General features: G+C 44.1%; 1 protein-coding gene across 1 annotated transcript in view; it reads right to left on the bottom strand.

The window, feature by feature from the left end:
* The window catches only part of LOC126184240 (feline leukemia virus subgroup C receptor-related protein 2-like), an 82,276-nt gene that overhangs the window by 56,894 nt on the left and 5,172 nt on the right, over positions 1–20,210 (bottom strand). The window contains exons 2-3 of the mRNA XM_049926610.1: positions 4,605–4,829; positions 2,245–2,386 (exon numbers count right to left, since the gene is read on the bottom strand). Of these exons, the coding sequence (XP_049782567.1) occupies positions 2,245–2,386; positions 4,605–4,829 (367 nt within the window). The remainder of the gene's footprint in view (positions 1–2,244; positions 2,387–4,604; positions 4,830–20,210) is intronic.

Below are 20,210 nucleotides of genomic sequence, written 5' to 3'. Positions count from 1 at the left end.
TATTCTGATTACACGCTTTTGAGCAATGAGTACTTTTCTGCTCTACGATGAATTACCCCAGAATATGATGCCATACGAAAACAGTGAATGAAAGTAGGCACAGTAAGCTAATTTACTGAGATTATTATCACCAAAATTTGCAAAAACCCTAATAGCATATGTAGCTGAACTCAGACGTTTCAGCAGACCACCAATGTGTTGCTTCCAGTTTAACCTCTCATCAATGGACACACTCAAAATTTTTTAAAATTCTACCTTAGCTACAGACTTCTGTTCAAAGTCTATATTTATTACTGGAGTTGTGCCATTTACTGTACGGAACTGTATATACTGTGTTTTATCAAAATTTAAAGAGAGACCGTTTGCTGAGAACCACTTAGTAATTTTGTGAAAAACATCATTTACAATTACATCACTTAGTTCTTGGTTTTTGGATGTTATTACTATACTTGTATCATCAGCAAAAAGAACTAACTTTGCATCTTCATCAATGTGGAATGGTAAGTCATTAATGTATATCAATAACAGTAAAGGACCTAAGACCAAACCCTGTGGGACCCCGTACTTGATAGCCCCCCCAGTTTGAGCAATCAGCTGTTGTTTTAACATTACATGAACCACTTATTTAAACTTTCTGCATTCTTCCAGTTAAGTATGAATTAAACTATTTGTGCCGGCCGGAGTGGGCGAGCGGTTAAAGGCGCTACAGTCTGGAACCGCACGAGCGCTACGGTCGCAGGTTCGAATCCTGCCTCGGGCATGGATGTGTGTGATGTCCTTAGGTTAGTTAGGTTTAAGTAGTTCTAAGTTCTAGGGGACTTATGACCACAGCAGTTGAGTCCCATAGTGCTCAGAGCCATTTGAACCATTTTTTTAAAACCATTTGTGCACTGCCCCCTCAAACCATAATGATTTAGCTTATCCAAAAGAATTCCATGATTTACACAATCAAAGGCCTTTGAGAGATCACAAAAAATACCAATGGGTGATGTCCGGTTATTCAGAGCATTTAATATTTGATCAGTGAAAGCGTATATAGCATTTTCTGTTGAAAAGCCTTTCTGAAAACCAAACTGACATTTTGTTAGTACTTTATTTTTACAAATATGGGAGGCTACTCTTGAATACATTACTTTCTCAAAAATTTTTGATAGAGCTGTCAGAAGAGAGATTGGGCGATAGTTGTTGACCTCCGACGTATCCCCCTTTTTATGCAATGGTTTTACAATGGCATATTTCAGTGGAATGTCGTGTGTGACATATCCTACTAGGACACCGTACTGTTTTTGCAGATGTAAAATATTTCAACATTTGTTAGGCGATGACTCTAGACTTTGGTCGTGGACATAAATTATGTCCATCACTTGGAGCCACTAAATGCCTACCCTAGTTTGACACAGCCACTGTACACACAGCTCGCTGCCGTCTTCATGCACCTGCTACATAAGATAATCTGTCCTGTCCACAAATCGTCACGACCTCACATTGTCAACACCCATCTATTAATGCACATAAGTAGAAGTCCACTTGCAATTATTCTGTAACTAACTGACGGGAAAGCGACCTTGAGATAATAATGAAACAATGGGTATATTATCTTTTTTAATTTTAATGATGGCGAAAAGAGGATAATTGTTTCAGAATAAGTTTTCCAAAGGGTAACTGAATCAGTTAATCTGTAGGCCTGAATCAGCTGAAGTTTAGTGAAATAAAACGTTCCTGCAGCTAGCACACCTAATCCATTTACCTCATATTAATTACAAATGCGTCACTCAAGAGAAAAAGTTTATAGTTAATAAACGTTATCAATATAAAAGAGATTATCAGGCTTGGTAGTATAATAAATGCACCACTACATAAATTAGCTCCTAGAGTCGCACTTGCATACTGACCACTACCTAACGTAGCCTCCCATTGTTGTCCTGACCACAAAAACCGATCTTTGCAAAAGTCTCATCCAAAGTGAGCTCCTAAAAAACTGTCACTAGAGTTTCCATTGGTCTTAATGAAGCCTCCATCTCCCTCGGTCGATCTTTATGGTGGAGTACATGATACATTTAACTTAGTATTTCCTCTTCATAAACTACTGGAAACCTACAGAATGCAAGATGTCTTTGAAATTCGAGTGCTATGTGTAGCAACTCTCAACATCTACCTAACAGTTTACAATGTTACAAATGTTTTAATGGCACCCATGTTATTATAAATTTAAATGTACTTGCTAGTCGGGCTGGCGTTACTTACATGCAAGGGCAAGCAGGAACACTAACGTGCATCCACCAGCGAAGGCGTAGGCTGCCACTTTGAGGTCCCATCCAATGTCTTCCACGCTCTCGTGATCCCGTACTACGAGGGGGTTCACTAGGAAGCTAATGGATACTCCAAGCTGCAACAGACATCCATTCTTTCGTGAGCTGTACTTTTGTCGCCTTGCGTAACAGCTAATTAGATCAGGATTAAAAGCTCTTTGCCCCTGAAAAATGCTTTCTATTCTTAGATGTCTATAGTATAGAGCAAATCGTCCATTAGCTTTAATAGCGCTTCAGTAGCTGATCTTTATTGAAGAGTGATGGAAGTTTACACTGATTGGCAACTGTGGCTAGGTGCAGTGTGATAACACATCTGTTGTCTAACACAACAGGTTTTTTGGGAATGTCATTTTTTTCAGGAACTTCATGTCCTACTCTTTACTCTTGTTAATTTCATCCTGCAGTTGGTACCTATATTTCAAAAAGAGACAGAATCTTTTGCAGTTTAGAAGGAATTTCGGGTTAAGCATTATGTTTCTGCCTAATAGTCTATTATTTTCCTCAAGACATTATATAATCAGCGTATACCATTATCAGCTGCTTAATTAATAGCTTCTCTGTCATCCCAAGTACTAGGTATGCTCCCACTGAATATACTCTCGAGGAACATACCTGCATCTCTTCCTACAGGTCCACCACCTTATCATGCTTAGGAGAATATTCATTGCACTTTATGATCCACCAATAAAGACACACAGACGCCACCGAAAGGAGCCGAGGATAGCCTCAGAACCCAAGCGACAGGCGTCATTCGTGCTGACATGTGCCACTACATGCAACAGGTTGCACCCAGTGCGCTCGATAGGCGCCGGCAGGGCCTCCTCCACATAACGGATGAGACCTTCCGGCAAACATACCGAATGCACACTGGAATTCTTTCCCGCCTTGCCTGCTATTTCCCTGAGGGGCTCTATCACCCGCCTAACATTGGAACTCCCAATGACTAGCGTACCCACCCTCTGTACTTGTCCGGACTGGGCAGGAAACTCGACCACTGGCCCAACAGGAGAGGCATCCCGTGCTGGCTCAGAGTTATCATCAACACTGGGTAGCACCTCGTACCTGTTACTTAGACGTAGGGAGCCAGCCGCACGGCCTGCTCCCTCGCTCGCCTTCCGCCCAGTGACACGCGAACCCACCACTGTCTGCCACCCACTCTGGAGTGAAGATGGACCAGTCAGATGTTGCGTATCAGACAATGCAGCGACGTCTGGTTCACCAGGGGATTCCAGTGGCATCAAAATTGTCGCAGGTCTCGTCACAGACTCAGTTGATATGCTTCCCCTTCCAACAACTTTGAGGGAGCAGCGATGCTAGATAGAAGCTGCAGTGAATGCGGTAACTTCAAGGCAAGGAAGGAGGGGAGATTATTGTTTAATAGACTGTCGACATCGAGGTCATTAGAGACGGAATGTTTCAAGGATGGGGAAGAAAATCGGCTGGGCCCTTTCGAAAGAATCAGTACGGCATTTGCCTGGAGAGATTTAGGGAAATCACGGAAAAGTTAAAGCTGATTGGCCGGACGCGGATATGAACAGCCGTCCTCCTGAATGCGTGTCTAGTGTGCTAACCACTGCACGACCACGTTCGGTGCAGTAACTCTAAGCATGCTTGCAAAAGTATGGGTCGAGTTCTACTATCGTCTGGATGTTATTTGTGCGTCCGTTGGAAGGCACATAGAACATATTAAAAAGACCTGCACGTAAAAGAAGTACCATAGTAGAAGCAGGTACTTTTTTAAAATAAAACTGCTTAATCTTATGCGTAACTTAAAATTCACTTGAAGTTTCTATCTTCATTAATGTAAAATATGTAGTTTTGTAAAATAGGATAAATCTTTATGAAACATTCTGCACTTCATGTACACAATGTTCTTCTGATGTGTCATCGTCTCAGCGTGTACTGAGGGCTAGCTGGGGAGAAAGAAATGCATAGAAGTGCAGGAAATACCTGTCCCTGATATGTCCAAAGAATAATCGCGTATAGATGTCTCGTATGCATGCACTGTGTTTTTCGCTTCGATTTGTTGCTCCAGTGTATTCAGTGTATATACGCACACACAGACACCCCCCCCCCCCCCCCACACGAAAATAACAGTGGCTCTAAAACTCATCCTTGAGGAACATCTAACTATATGTATATTCATTGTATCTTCAGTGCATCTTTCGTAATGCACTGCTTGCACCTTGTAAGATAGTTTCAAGGTAGCCATTTCCTAATAGCAACACAAACGGTTTGGTTTTTCCTTTATGCAGTTTTTAGTATGAAGTGACTAACTAAACACTAACGACGCACCTGGTTGCCGAAGACGCCGAGCGCGCAGGCCGTGGACACCTCCTCCGCGCCGAACCAGACAAAAGCTACGGTGGACGGCACGGAGAGCACGAAGACCTGCGCCACGGCGCTAATGGACTGGGCCAGCAGCAGCAGCCAGAAGCGGTCGGGCGCCACCGCCAGCACCTTCAGCCACGTCGCCGCAGCGTTCATAGCCGCGCCCACCACGATCGACAGCCGCAAGCCCTGTAGGTAGCAAGGTAAGCGCTTACACACCCAGCACAGACCGCGTGACTGAGGGTGACTATTACCACCATTATCTTATCCTCTAATAATCCAGACAAGAAGGTCACACAGGGTAAGCAACCACCTGACAACTTCCATACGTGATCCAGTATTTGTTTTTTAGTGTATCATTGGTGTCCTTGCGTTCGAGTTGTGAAGCAAAGTCTATGTTCTCAGAATACACTGTGCAGTGAAGACCTCGCGTTTTTAAAAGTAACTCCTTGTATGGCTCGCTACGATAAAACCGATAAAATATTTGACTGAAGGTCAATGAAAGTGTATGTCACTGTGTGGTGCATGAATACCTGTAAAGTAAATCGGTCACAAAAGACACTCCCATTTTCATGTTTAAATGTCTTTAAAATAGAAAAGATGTGGGGAGAATTCACACCCAGTTAAGGAACAGACTTTCTTGAAGTAATCCGAAATTCCACTGAATTCATTAAAACAAGACATAGTGCTTCCATTTCAGTCTCGTTTTAATGCCGAATGATGAAAGATAGTGCCAGTGTCACATCCGAAATTCCGACCGCATTATGTGAAATCATTATGAAGGACTTCACGAACTCACCATGTGTACATGAACGTGATCATTTGCCTGAGATTTATTCCCAATTCCAGCGACCCGAGTGATTATTTTGAAGAAGGATGCATGCACTAAAACCTGTCTTGCCCTCCAAGTGATCGTCACGAGAATTTGAAAACGAGAGAAGTTTAGGAATTTCAAAAGTTTTTAAAATTTTAAGCTTTTCTTAAAATGTCGCAATACACGAAGATAAAGTGCTTTCAGAATTGCAATAATCGGTCGTAGTGTCTAGAGCTGAAAAATTCCAGAGATTATCACAACATAAACGGTAGACCGGGGCCCAAACGCAGCGTGCAGTACGGTCACGAATACAGCAAACATAAGCGCGTCCGAAGAACTACGGCTACAGGTGAAGTTTCTCAGTCTGTATGGATGGCAATTTAGTTGCTGGTGACATGGAGAGTAGACTGTAGTTAAATTATACCAATAGGACCCACCTGACATACACAATATGTAGGAGGGGGGAGTGACAAAATTGTTGAACTTTTACCTACGCCAACAACCTCCAAAAATTTATTTAATTTCAGTATACTACAAATGATTGACGGCTTCACGAAAATACCTCTGATCGTGTCAGGCAATGCCTGACACCTCCTATATTATTTTTAGATGCAATTTCATCAAACATGGAACTGCGCGACCTCTGCGGTCGCGGGTTCGAATCCTGCCTCGGGCATGGATGTGTGTGATGCCCTTAGGTTAGTTAGGTTTAGGTAGTTCCAAGTTATAGGGGACTGATGACCTTAGATGTTAAGTCCCATAGTGCTCAGAGCCATTTTTTTTCACCAATTATTCTGACTTGATAATTTTCTCGACAAACTACCAATACAGAATGCTAAAAGTTACCAGTGTCGCACGTTTGTTTCGTACAGAAGCTGCTTGCCCCAGAATCCTTCCTAAGGAAGGCATTTTCTTTCTCAAGTGCGAGGTTCACATGGTCGTCCCAGAATTTGATTGTGATGTTGTGTTCCGTACTTAAGAGGCAGCCTGTATGTATTGTGCTAGGCCTGAAGTGTAGCCACTGCACCTCTGCACTGATGCATCGTTTGTATTCACTACTGATGGATGTTGATCCGAAGATTAGCAGAAGTGCTTTTATTTCACAGACCGTAACATGAGATCATCTACGTTCGTCAGGTGTCGTTGCACCTTGGTCTCTCTAGAGATGTATACAATGAGTTTTTGACAGATAGGTGTATAGTGCCCTCTGCTTTTGGACTCCCTCATTCACTTCCCTGACTGGTCATTCTCCTAACAATATCTGGATTAAAGTAAATAAAGATATAAAACATGTAGAGGATAATGTCATCCACCATATGGGTAACAGAGTTCGCAAATTGTTGGGAGAACATGATCAAGACTTCAGAGTACTTCCTAGGGTCACGCATTATGAGTATCATAATCCGACTGAAAATCTGAGGGTCCATGTCTATCTTCATAAACACTGTGAGAATCCTCTGTCACGCATCTCTGAATAGCTGTAGTAGTCGTTGCAAACAAACTGGTTCCAGGTATGCATGGGAGCCATCTGACTCACTTACGTGCAGTGTGATACAATGGTTAAGACACTGGACACGCATTCGGGAGGACGGCCTTTCAAATCCCAGTCCAGCTATTCAAATTTATGTTTCCTCTGGTTTACCTAAATTGTTTAAGACAAATATCGGAATGGTTCTTTTAAAAAGGAAATGGACGTATACCTTTGCAATCCATAATGTGCTTAGTCTGTACTGAGCTCATCGTCGACATCGCGTTAAACCATACTTTTCCATTGTTTCCTGACTACTGCCAGCTCATCAAATAGCTACGCATAGTGCAATCGAATATTACCGTGGTGGCCGTAATAACGCGAATCCATAACAGCTTCCAGCGATGAAAAACGTGTGCTCCTAGGAGGGAAAAGACGTTTGAATCCCGTACATTGGTCAGCTGTGTCGATTTAATTATAGATGACACCTGCGGAACATTGAGTCTCTGCAGGAGGAGAAGAGTCTATCGATTAACAGTTGCAAACTGTACGACGTTTGGTTGTATTTGACAATACAAGATGCAGCCACAGGAAGAAGGAAGGAAGGAAGGTTCAAATGGCTCTGAGCACTATGGGACTTAACTGCTGAGGTCATCAGTCCCCTAGATCTTAGAACTACTTAAACCTAACTAACATAAGGACATCACACACACCCATGCCTGAGGCAGGATTCGAACCTGCGACCGTAGCGGTCGCGCGGTTCCAGACTGTAGCGCCTAGAACCGATCGGCCACTAGGCCGACGCGAAGGAAGGAAGGTTAGAGTTTAATGTACAGTCGTTAGTGACTGGCCACAAGAAGATACCAGGCACCATAGCTAGAGCCAGTGATACTGTATGTCATAGAAACACATTTAGGAAGACACCGTCCAAGGGAAGCAATAGTAATAAAACGCCTAAAATCGTGAGCGACACTTCGAGTCAGGAGAATCGTTAACACCTCACATGAATGAGTTAAACACGGTGTTCATTTTTGTCCAGTGTACTACACAATTCGTAAGTAATAAGGAGCTCATGGCACGTAAAAATACCTATATCATTAACTGCATATAGTATTTAAGTTTTAAGTAATAATGCTCCATTGGGCAGTGTATAAAATAGGTTGGATAATATTTGCAGCGTGTAAGGTTGTCGATAAACGGAGAACCCTTTGCGGGCCACTCTAGATTATCACTTCCTACATGTTTGCCGGCCGATATGGCCGAGCGGTTCTAAGCGCTACAGTCTGGAACCGCGCGACCGCCACGGTCGCAGGTTCGATTCCTGCCTCGGGCATGTATGTGTATGTTGCCCTTAGATTAGTTAGGTTTAAGTAGTTCTAAGTTCTAAGGGACTGATGACCTTAGAAGTTAAGTCCCATAGTGCCCAGAGCCATTTTGAACCTACATGTTTCAGAGTAAGTGGAAACATCAGGTCGATGTCAAGTTTCTGAAGCAGCGTTCAAGAGTTGCAATAAACATAGACCCGGTGAGGGCTTATCTTAGTGGACGCAAGGTGATACAAAGACGTGGTAGTCCACAAAATTTGTAAGCGAGCATCCTGATACATTTCCTATCACTACAACAATTACAAGAAAATGAATATACACTTCCTAATTACGTTAATGTGAACACCTGTCAAAAGTCTGAATAACCACCTTTTGCAGCGCGAGACATGCAGGAAGAGGGTCAGTGACGTTCTGGAGGGTAACGACAGGGATGCGGCGCCAAGCCGACTCCAGTGCCGTGGCCAGCTGCGATAAGTTTCCCGGTTGAGGATGCATGGCGAGAACAATCCGATCGAGTCGATCCCACAGATTATCGGTTGGGTTTAAAACCTGAGGATTCGGTAGCCCGGTAACCTCATCTTGCTGCCCTTAGAACCACACACGTACACTGCGAACTGTGTGACATGTCGCATCGACCTGCTGGTAGATGTCATCGCGCCGAGGAAAAATAAACAGACCCAAGGATAGATGCGTACTTTTGTTGATCCATTGTGCCTTCCAGAATGACGAGATCACTCAGAGAATGCCACGAAAACATTCCTCAAATCATAATATTCCCTCCTGGTTGCAGGATGTTGGTTTACAGACGTTTCGAACCGTACACGCTGACGGTCACCTGTCTGATGGAGTATAAAATGTGATTCTTCTGAAAAGGCTACCTGGTGCCACTCAGTGGAAGCCCACTTGCGGTACTGGTTTGCAAATTTCAGTTTTCGTCGTCTATTAAAAGCAGTCAGCATGAATGTATGGACCACGCGCTTGCTGTAGAGAGGCCCATACGCACCAAAGTTCGCTTAACGGTCTTTGAGAAGACCCTGTTGGTAGGCCAGTGGTTACTCTGAGAGGTCAGTCGCTCAACAGTTGCACATCTATCCGCCCATACACATCTCCGCAGCCGTGGTTAGCCCCTGTCATCTATGGCCCGTGGTACACCACTGTGGCCTCAGCGCCGCTTTTGGATAGCATCATTTTGCCACGCACAGTGTAATTTAGCCACGGCAGCAACCGAGCAGTTTAAAAACTTTGCCATTTCGGAAATGCTTCAACTTTTTGCCCGAATTCCGATGATCATGCCCTTTTGGATGTCTGATAAATCGCTCCATTTGCCCATAGCAACAGCTGCTGCACTGTTTTCCGTGTCCCTCCAACATGATTTATATACCTTCCACTGCTAGTGCTGCCATCTGCCGTCTATGAGTGGTTATTGCACGTTTACGTCGAACATAGGCGATAATCACATTAATCAGACGGGACTGTGTATACAGCAAGAAGATGTGTGGTACATAATAGGCAGGTAGTAAACCTGGGAACCAGCAGCATGTGTCACAGAGAACCGGAGCATGAGACAATAATGTGAGAAAACGAATTTACTGTGGGTGAGCTCATGTATTCAGGTGATAATTTTCATTTAGAATTAGATATTACGCAAGTTTTTTGTTAGATATGAAACGCATCTCCTCTCCTTCCAACTTAACACCTGTTAGTCTGCTAACTTTATTTGCCTCAACCTACAGAACACCTACGACTGTGTATGGCATTCCGGGCTCCTTTTCAAGCTCCAGACCTATGTCCTTCCTATCAACTTCATCCATCACATTGCCACCTTCCTCTCCCATTGTCCTTCCTTTGTCACCATCCAGAATACCAATTCCTGTACCTTCTACCCTTCTGCAGCTGTGCCCTAGAGCTCTGTCCTTTCTCCTCTCCTTTACCTCCTGTACACCGCTGATATACCAAAACCACACCCATCCGTCCATCTCCTTCAATATGCTGATGACACAACTTTCCTTGCCCTCTATCCTAACCTTCAATGGTTCTAGCGCTCCCTCCAAACCGACCTGGACCAGTTTACTGCTTGGTACAACCAGTGGCTTCTTCAGATCAGTCCTTCAAAAACCCAGGCAATCATAATAAAAAATGGTTCAAATGGCTCTGAGCACTATGGGATTTAGAACTACTTAAATCTAACTAACCTAAGGACATCACACACATCCATGCCCGAGGCAGGATTCGAACCTGCGACCGTAGCAGTCATGTGGTTCCAGACTGAACCGCCTAGAACCGCTCGGCCACCGCGGCCGGCCAATCATAATAGGATGTACTACCTCCTCGTTCTAACTCCATGAGTTCTACATCACTATCTATGACCATCATATCAAACTTACTCTCACATTCAAATACCTAGATCTCACCCTTGACCATCACATTACCTGGAATCTCCATCTCCTTACCATCCAACACAAAGTCCACAACAGACTCTGCTTCCTGAAACTCCTGTCTGGCTGGACATGGGGATTGCATCCTTCCACCATCCTTCATACCTATAAATCCTTTATCTATCCCATCCTCTTTTACGCCAGAGTCACCTGGGTCTCCACCCCTCCCAAGTTACATAAAGCCCTCCAAATCCTTAAACACCATATGCTCTGCCTCACTTTCTGTATCCGCCTCCAGTGCCCCATAAGAATCCTCTATGACCTCATCCCATTCGTACATCTCCTTTTCCTCGAACACATCCATATCCGCTTCACCAAACTCCACCTCGATCCCCCTCACACGCTGGTGTCGCCTTTCCTCTCCACCCCTTGCCTGCTGCCATGTCTCTACCGATGTGTCCCGCCGTTTCTGCATCTCCACACCTTCCATCTCCTCTCCCAAAGAAACGTTTGGTGTCTCCTCGTCCTGGATAATGACTTCAACCCAATATTTATCCTTCCTTCCAACTCTGACCCTCCTCTTTCTCTCCCCTCATTCCGAGGGCTCCCTCGTCTTTCTCTCCCTCATTGTTGCTCCCCCTCTCACCCCCTGTCTTTCTCACTCCTCCTTTCCCAGTCCTTGTGCTCCTTCTTGGGCTGTTCCCTTCCCCACCCTCCACATCTCCTGTCACTTGGTGTGCTACTGGCTCCCCTTCCCTTCCATCCCTTCCAGCTCCCCCTTTCCCAGTCCTTGTGCTCCTTCTTGGGCTGTTCCCTTCCCCACCCTCCACCTCTCCTGTCACTTGGTGTGCTACTGGCTCCCCTTCCCTTCCATCCCTTCCAGCTCCCCCTTTCCCAGTCCTTGTGGTCCTTCTTGGGCTGTTCCCTTCCCCACCCTCCACATCTCCTGTCACTTGGTGTGCTACTGGCTCCCCTTCCCTTCCGTCCCTTCCAGCTCCCCCTCCTCCATCGACCCCCCTCCTCTCCCTATTGTTTCCCTCCTCTTTGGCCTCCCTCCCTTGGCAGGTCCTTTGAGTTTTAGTCCAGTTACTCTCCATCGTGTTTTGATGCTTCCCGTGCTTGTCACTCAAGTCCAGTGTGTTTGAAGTGTTATTGTCCCTTGTGGCCTTCATACTGTGACTGCCGTTTTAATCGCGCTCTTCATGCCGCCAGTGTTTATCTGCTACATCCTAGTCCAGTGTCATTTTATCTATACATGGATTTTATGTGAACGTGCCTTGTCAAACTACTCCTTTTTTGTATTTTTTAACTTCCTCTGTTTCCCCTTTCCTTGTATCAACTTCATCTGTTATTCCCATATTTTATATATTTGTTTCTCCTGCGATTTTATTCAGTCTCTTGGCTGAAGAGTGGCGAACTGTGCTGCTGCCAGCCCACCCCTACCCACATGGTGTAGGGGTATGAAATAACTATAAAGAAAAAAATTAGATAGTAAGTTTTCATTTCTAGACTTCATTTTTTATGTAATTAATATACATTTTCTTCTCTTTCTCCCATTTAAATGATTATAGTAGCAGCTGTATGAACCTGCTCGTATAGCGTAAAGCTGTCGGAATACAGGGCGAGCTACCTAATGATGCTATTTCATGTTGAAGAGCCTTTTCGTCACGTGAAATTCAAAGTGAGGTTTGAGATATTTTGGCGACGTGTCACGTAGAATAGAACCAATAGGGAGCAAGAAAGCTCTGTAGGTCACAAGTAGAAAGCCTGAAATCTGCAGAAAGCAAGACGCCATATTGTATTTGTCACGTTCAGTAGAAGAGCGTATATTCGGTGAGTTTTATGTTACACCTTACATCCCATGAATATATGCTGTTTCTAAGCACTAGCACAATGAATGTCTCGAGAACGAATCGTTACTGCTACGATTTGTTGTAATAAAAAGACGTGAAACATCATATTGGTGGTTAAAGAATTTTCATATGTGGTTATTTAGAGTTCGAGTCCTGCTGTATCTAAATTTTTAACTGTCACGTAAAATGTAATGTGACTTTCTTACGGAGGTGATAAAAATAATTTCCTTAATACTTGATTTTATGTAAATATAAGTACATTCTCTATCAGAAGTGTGGAAATGTGGGTTTTGATGGAGCTAACGTAGAAATTTTACGCGCGTCCTTTTCCGTGAACAAACTATTTTGTTTGCGGGCCAAATAAGGTTGACAACTGTCGTTGGAGAGCACTGAGAGCGCAAGATCACGTTAACCAGATCGCCCGTGTGCCGACGGCGTTGTGTCTTGTGACGCTGGATATCCTGTCTGCATGCATGTGTACATTAGCTGTTTCTTCCCATGTGCCGAGTGCTTAACACGCAATGCGCTAGCTTGTGAGACCTGTAATATGAGACAGGTCTGGACCGAATTCGCGCGGCAGAAACAACCGTGGGCTGGTAGACGTGCACGCCTGTGTGTCGTTTTTAGGTGGTTTCCCACTTTCGTTTAGCCAAACGCTGAGCTAGTCACCTCTGACAATGCGATACACCAACAGTTGAATATGATTACATACAGAACAAAGTTTCCACGATTCACAGACGGATGACACACATGACTTCCCTCTGTTAGGTTATCTTGACAGCTGTTGTGTCTTAATGGGCATCTGGCCACAAAGTTAAATAATAAAGTTAAATTTACCATATCCTGAAAGAGCAGATCTCACGATACACTAGACAAACGCTACGTAAAAGAAGGAAGAAGAAGCAGCAGTTCCATGGTTTGCTTTTGATTCTAAGTAGAAAACCGCAGAGATGCTAGGAACTAAAAAAAAATGTGTACTACATGCACTACATCCTACTTACGCTTATAATGTTTCCTAAAGCCATATTGTGGCTGACTTCTGCCGCTGAAATGAGTTAACTGTCGGCCTCAAAAGAATTCACTGTCTATGTGACCTGAGCATTCATAAAAATTATACTATCCTTAGGGCATCAAGGGTAGAGAAGGTAAGATTAATTCTTTGTTTATCGACATGCACGTACAACGTTTTGTCGAAACTACTTATTTAGGTCCATGGTAAACGGCGTCTGATTGTTACCGCGAGTAACGGATAAAATAAGTTGGAGCTGTACATTGAAAAAACGTGAAGTTACTAGACTCTGAGTTGTGCTTGACACCCGCTCGAGAGATGGTGTTTCCTCCATGTGACTGCAGAGCTGTAGCCATACGTATCTGGCGGTTGTAAGAGTCCGCCTGCAGCGCGTAAACAAGACAATGAAATACGAGTCACCACGCAATCTCATCGTCTTAATCACAAAAATCCCACCAGAATTTTATTCCTGGAATCTGAGTGATGTAAGGCACAACTGTGCTCTAATATTTGCCTCATCCATTACGTAAGTGGTCACACGAAACTATGGAACTTCACTCTGCGTTTCTTCCCGATTCAAAAATTCATTCTGATAGACATCTTCGTTTGTACTGATGCAAAAGTATGTCTTACTTTCTGTCTATGACAGAACTTTTTCTCTTTCTTGCTTATTCGGGTGGAGTACGGCTTGGTGCAGTATTCTAGCAGACGCCCCTTGGGCGACTTGCTTTTCAGATGTCTTTAACAGTAAACTGCTGTGTATAGGACACTGTAGTGAGTGCGCGTAGGACGTTGTTGTTGTTTATGATGATGATGTTGCTAATGACTAGGGAGAGGATGAAACCCGGAGCTAGCAAAAAGCCCACTCCTCTCGAGTAACATCAAGTTCGTCTAGCTTAACGCACCCATCGGAAGGACGGATGGTCATCAATAGTGTCACAAGTCCTTATTCCCTGAGACAATGTGGAGGTATTTTGAATTTAACTTAGAACCCCGCGTAATGTCTGGTGACCTGAGGTTGTGCCCCACCTCCACCTATCCTCTTGCCTGCTAGACACTCAACGTTTTTTCACGAGCAGCAATCAGTCCAGCTACATCCAAATAGAGCACTGTCGTACAGGCATGCCTTAGTGACGTCGGCTACGTTAATGATTATAAGAGTAAGAAATGTATTGTTCTGAAACATCTGGTAGATGTAAAAGTTACCACATCACAAAAAACGGCCATATTGTACTTATATTCAGTACCTAAAAGGGCTTCGCGATTGGAATTATTGTTTAAGTTAAGCTTATGACATAGGTTTGCAGTGAAAGATCCTGTTTTTTAAATATACAATACACAGATCCATCTATTGGAAAAATCTGTTGGTCAGTTTATGAGAAAGTGGAGACGGAGATTAATTAGTCGAATAGGAAAATTGTCGCTAACTCATACCTGGAACCTACTCATTTCTTAATACGTTTATGTGATGATAGAGTAAAACTGAGTTAACATAGTTTTTTTAAAACCGAAGACAAATTTGAGAAGAAATATTTAGAATCTTACATTTAACAAGTGCAAAATTAAGCGATCTAGATGGAAACTGTTTATTTCATGTTTCGCTTTCTCCGTGGCTGCAATATTTGTAACAACACTGTCGAGCAAAACTGGTAAGTAACATAATTCGATGAAACTTGGACCATTCGTAGAAACAACTGCTACAGTAAAGTGCGAAAGGTAACTAAAAAAATAAGCAGGGAGACAAATAGAATTGACACTTTTATTCAATGACAATAATAACGCTGAAGACACAAGGGATTATGATGACCACTAGACATTACAAAAGCTGGACCATGATCCTTAATGGGATGTATGATCACAGTGGACAGCAGTGCATTCTCCATAACGTGCTCCCATGCCACAAGGGTAGCCACAAGGTTTGAAAGGAGTCCTTGTGGTATGGCGTTGCATTCCTCAACCAGCGCGGCTGACAACAACGACTTACGCATGATGTGTCACTGACGAGTGACATATCTCGATGAAACTTGGGCCATAAATAAAAAGAGCTCCTACTTTACAGCACAAAATATAGCTGAAAGAAATACGTAATGAGACGAAGAGAAATGACACTTTTATTCAAAGACAATAATTACACTGAAGTCACTGCTATTTACAATGGTCCCATGGACATTACAAAAGGGTGTATAATCATCACCGACGGATATGCATGCACTGCAACGGCCACGAAGTGAGTAAGGAAGTCCTGTTTGGCGCTCCATTTCTCCACCATGGCGGTTGACAACTCCTGGATGGTAGTTAGTGCCTGTGGAGATACTGCAGTACGTCTTCCCAGTGCATCCCATACGTGTTCGATGGGGTTTAAGTCGGCGAAACGGGCAGGTCTGTCCATTCGTTGAATATACTCTCTTACCAAGAACGCGAAATGCAGGAAGATCTGCAGCGGATAGGCACTTGGTGCAGGGAGTGGCAACTGACCCTTAACATAGACAAATGTAATGTATTGCGAATACATAGAAAGAAGGATCCTTTATTGTATGATTATATGATAGCGGAACAAACACTGGTAGCAGTTATTTCTGTAAAATATCTGGGAGTATGCGTGCGGAACGATTTGAAGTGGAATGATCATATAAAATTAATTGTTGGTAAGGCGGGTACCAGGTTGAGATTCATTGGGAGAGTCCTTAGAAAATGTAGTCCATCAACAAAGGAGGTGGCTTACAAAACACTCGTTCGACCTATACTTGAGTATTGCTCATCAGTGTGGGATCCGTACCAGATCGGGTTGACGGAGGAGATAGAGAAGATCCAAAGAAGAGCGGCGCGTTTCGTCACAGGGTTATTTGGTAACCGTGATAGCGTTAAGGAGATGTTTAACAAACTCAAGTGTCAGACTCTGCAAGAGAGGCGCTCTGCATCGCGGTGTAGCTTGCTCGCCAGGTTTCGTGAGGGTGCGCTTCTGGATGAGGTATCGAATATATTGCTTCCCCCTACTTATACCTCCCGAGGAGATCACGAATGTAAAATTAGAGAGATTAGAGCGCGCACGGAGGCTTTCAACAGTCGTTCTTCCCGCGAACCATACGCGACTGGAACAGGAAAGGGAGGTAATGACAATGGCGCGTAAAGTGCCCTCCGCCACGCACCGTTGGGTGGCTTGCGGAATATAAATGTAGATGTAGATGAACGCCTCCGACTGCGCTGTTCGTGCATTGTCGTCCAAAAAGTGAAGTCATGGCCGATGGCACCTCTGAAAAAGATGCAGATGGAGAAGGAGTACAACATCGCAGTGACGTTGAGCGGTAGGCGTACCGTGTTCAAAACTTCGAAGGTCATTACGCCCATGCAACATTGTGTGTCCCAGATCGTAAAGCTTGGACCACTAAGGCGATCATATTCGACATTGTTCCTAGGGCCATATGATGGCAGACCCAGCACTGTCCAATATGAAAGATTTAGTTTTTTGAACACGGTACACTCACTGGTCAATGTTATTGTGACACTGCACTCCTTTCCCATGTGCGTCTTTTCGGGTATGTCTTCGGGCTTCACTTCATTGTTATGGATGACAATCAGTGACTGCATCTAAATGTGCAGGTGGAGGAGCCCATTGGAACGAGATGATATTCGACGTAGGCGCTGACCTATCCATTCCCCCGATTCAAATCCCATCGAGCACGTGTGATATGCGTAGGGTACACGTACTGCAGCACGTCCATATGTTCCAACTACCGTCCAACACTAGTCAGCCGCGCTTGTTGGGCAATCAAACACCATACCACAAGGACTCCTTTCCAACCTTGTGGCCAGCATGGGAGCACGTTGTGGAGAATGCACTGCTGTCCATTGTGATCATTCATCGCATTAAGGATCATGGACCGGCTTTTGTAATGTCCAGGGGCCATCACAATTCCCTGTGACTTCAGTGTTATTATTGTCACGGAATAAAAGTGTCAGTTCTATTTGTCAGTCTGCTTATTTTTTTCAGTTACCTTCTGTACTTTACTGCAGCAGTTCTTTCTACGTATGATCCAAATTTCATCGAATTATGTTACTTACCACTGACATATCATGTGGAAGTTACATCCTTCCTTAAGTTTTGCACACCACTGTACCAGCAACGGCACCAAGGCAAAATCTCCTCTCATCACTAAATACAACTTTGCATCATTCATCGTCCAGTTTTATCTCTTTCTATATAATCGGAAGTAAGCTGTGTAATCATGAAGTGTGAGAGGAAGCCGGCGATTGGCATTCTTGCTCGCAGCCCAGCCTGCGATATACATTTCCTGATGCTCTAGTCGGATAGCGTGAGTGTGATATCGCGGCCATCGACGTGTCATCAGCAACGGCTGCTCGTTTCATGGAGCGGCCCAACCAAGCATGTGTAAGGCACTACCGGAAACAGGACGACGAATATGTCCTCTTTCCTTGGAACGCAGAACCAATGTTGACAAAGAACTAACACGTCTCAACCGTTGTATTGGAAAAGTGCTCGAAGCAACACTCAGCCATGCACAACATGACATCGCTGAAACTGAGTTAATCGTACTCGTACGAATTTTGCTCCTCAGCAACGCCTGACAGCTCTACAATGCTTGTGCACCAAAGAAATCTTTCATCCGCATTAATGAACTTGTTAATTGGATCAGTTTTTCATGGACAGTAACCAAATAATTCAATAGGTTATTGTATGGAACAACGAACTGGAAAATTTAAAGTAGATTACCAGACGACAAATTCGGTTTCAGGAGAAGCAGAGGCGCCCGAGAAGCTGTTTTAGGTCTACAATTAACATTAGAGGGCATATATAGCAAGAACATGGACACATACATTCGTTTCTGGAGTTCGACAAAGATTTTTATAACGTGAAATGGTAGTATCAACTATTTGGATAGAAGGGCGAATTGCAGCAGCAGGCACTGGCGGAATGGTCCATGACACCAAAGTCAAGGAAAGTGTAAGGTCAGGTTGATCACTGGCAACATAGCTATGTAATTTGTGTGTTGAAGAGGTAATCAGAGAAGTAAAGAATTGTCTCGTTGCGGAAGTTACTTGTAGCAGCCAGAAAATCAGCATGATATGGTACGCTGTTGACATAACAGCGGTCGCCAAAAGTGAAGAGAAATTGAACTGAGTGCTTCATGAAATGGAGCGTGTGGAAGCTGATGCGTATCCCAAGATTTTACAGAGAGTACTCTTTGGCATTCTCCACTTATTTAGCCTGCCTTTATCTCGAATCTCTCGCCCAGAGCAAAGTCTCAAACGACTTGAAATACATGCAGGTGACTCCTTTATACAAGAAGGGTGAAAGAACGGACCCGCAAAATTATAGACCAACATTCTTAACGCCGGTTTTCTGCAGAATTTAGAAATCATCGCATTTGCGAAACTCAGCTTTCCCTCTTCTCGCAAAATATCATGTGAACCATTGCTGAAGGGCAACAGGCAGGTGCCGCATTCCTTGACTTCCAGAAAGTGTTTTACGCAGTACCAAGCTGCAGACCGTTAAAGGGCTGGTGTGGTAGGAACATTGTTGTTCTCTATACAGGATGAACATTAATAAAATCGACAAACTGCAGGGACGGATTGCTGACTGGAAATGGAGGAAAAATGGTCCTATAAACACTTGCAGTGTGTTCTTTGTGTGTTGCAGGCTGTGTGTCTGACGCAGCGTACTGTAAGTAGAAGAATGGTCCGGAATTCACGTCGGGAACAAACCGAGATGGTGTTTGAGTACAGCCAAGCAGATGGAAACGTTCGAAAGGCAGTACGTCTATACCAAAACAAGTGCCATCACAGAACCCAATCACATCACACGTTTCAACTTTTTCTGGACATTTGTCTGCTCATCGGTCATTTCAGACAGATCAACGTGCAGAGAAGCAGCGGACTGTGCGTACACCAGATTTGGAGAACCGGGTTCTCCAGGATATTGAGACGAACCCTAGTATAAGTCCCAGGCAAGTGCCCCGCCAACATGGTGTAAGCGAAAGTACGATTATGTATACTTCACGACAACAGCTACTTTCCCTATCATCTGCAACGAGTGCAAGGATTATCACGAGCGGATTTCCCTCTGTGGGAAGGATTTTATAGCTGATTTTGCACCAGACCATCATGATTATGGAATTTCTGTCATCAGTCCTCTTTACCGACTGAGGAACCTTTACTAGAACTAGCATCATCAGTCTGCATAATCGTCTTCTGTATAATACAGACATGGCATGTGATGAGAGGAACTTTCATTCGTCAGCGCCATTTATCGTGGTACTGATGTATTTCCGGACACATGTTCATAGGACCTTTTTTCCTCCATTTCCAGACAAGCAAAAACAATCTGACGGATTGGGTGACCTGCAGCCTGTAACTGTTTCCTAATGACGCTGTAGCGTACGGTCGTGTGACTAGGACCTCCCTTCGGGTAGACCGTTCGTCGGGTGCAAGTCTTTCGATGTGACGCCATTTAGGCGACTTGTGCGTCAATGGGGATGAAATGATGATGATTAGGACAACACAACACCCAGTTCCTGAGCGGAGAAAATTTCCGACCCAGCCGGTAATTGAACCCGGGCCCTTAGGGTTGACATTCTGTCGCGCTGACCACTCAGCTACCGGGGTCGAACTAGTGTACGGTAAAGTGTTGCCTCCGAGTGACTGTTGAAGGATCCAAGATGACTTGAACAGAATTTCTATAATGATGCGATAAGTGATTGTTTGCTCTAA

This window comes from Schistocerca cancellata, chromosome 4, assembly GCF_023864275.1.
Source record: "Schistocerca cancellata isolate TAMUIC-IGC-003103 chromosome 4, iqSchCanc2.1, whole genome shotgun sequence".
Classification (NCBI taxonomy): Eukaryota; Metazoa; Arthropoda; class Insecta; order Orthoptera; family Acrididae; genus Schistocerca; species Schistocerca cancellata.
Note: the sequence above shows the minus strand (reverse complement) of the source record. Positions and strands in the feature narration are given on the sequence as shown.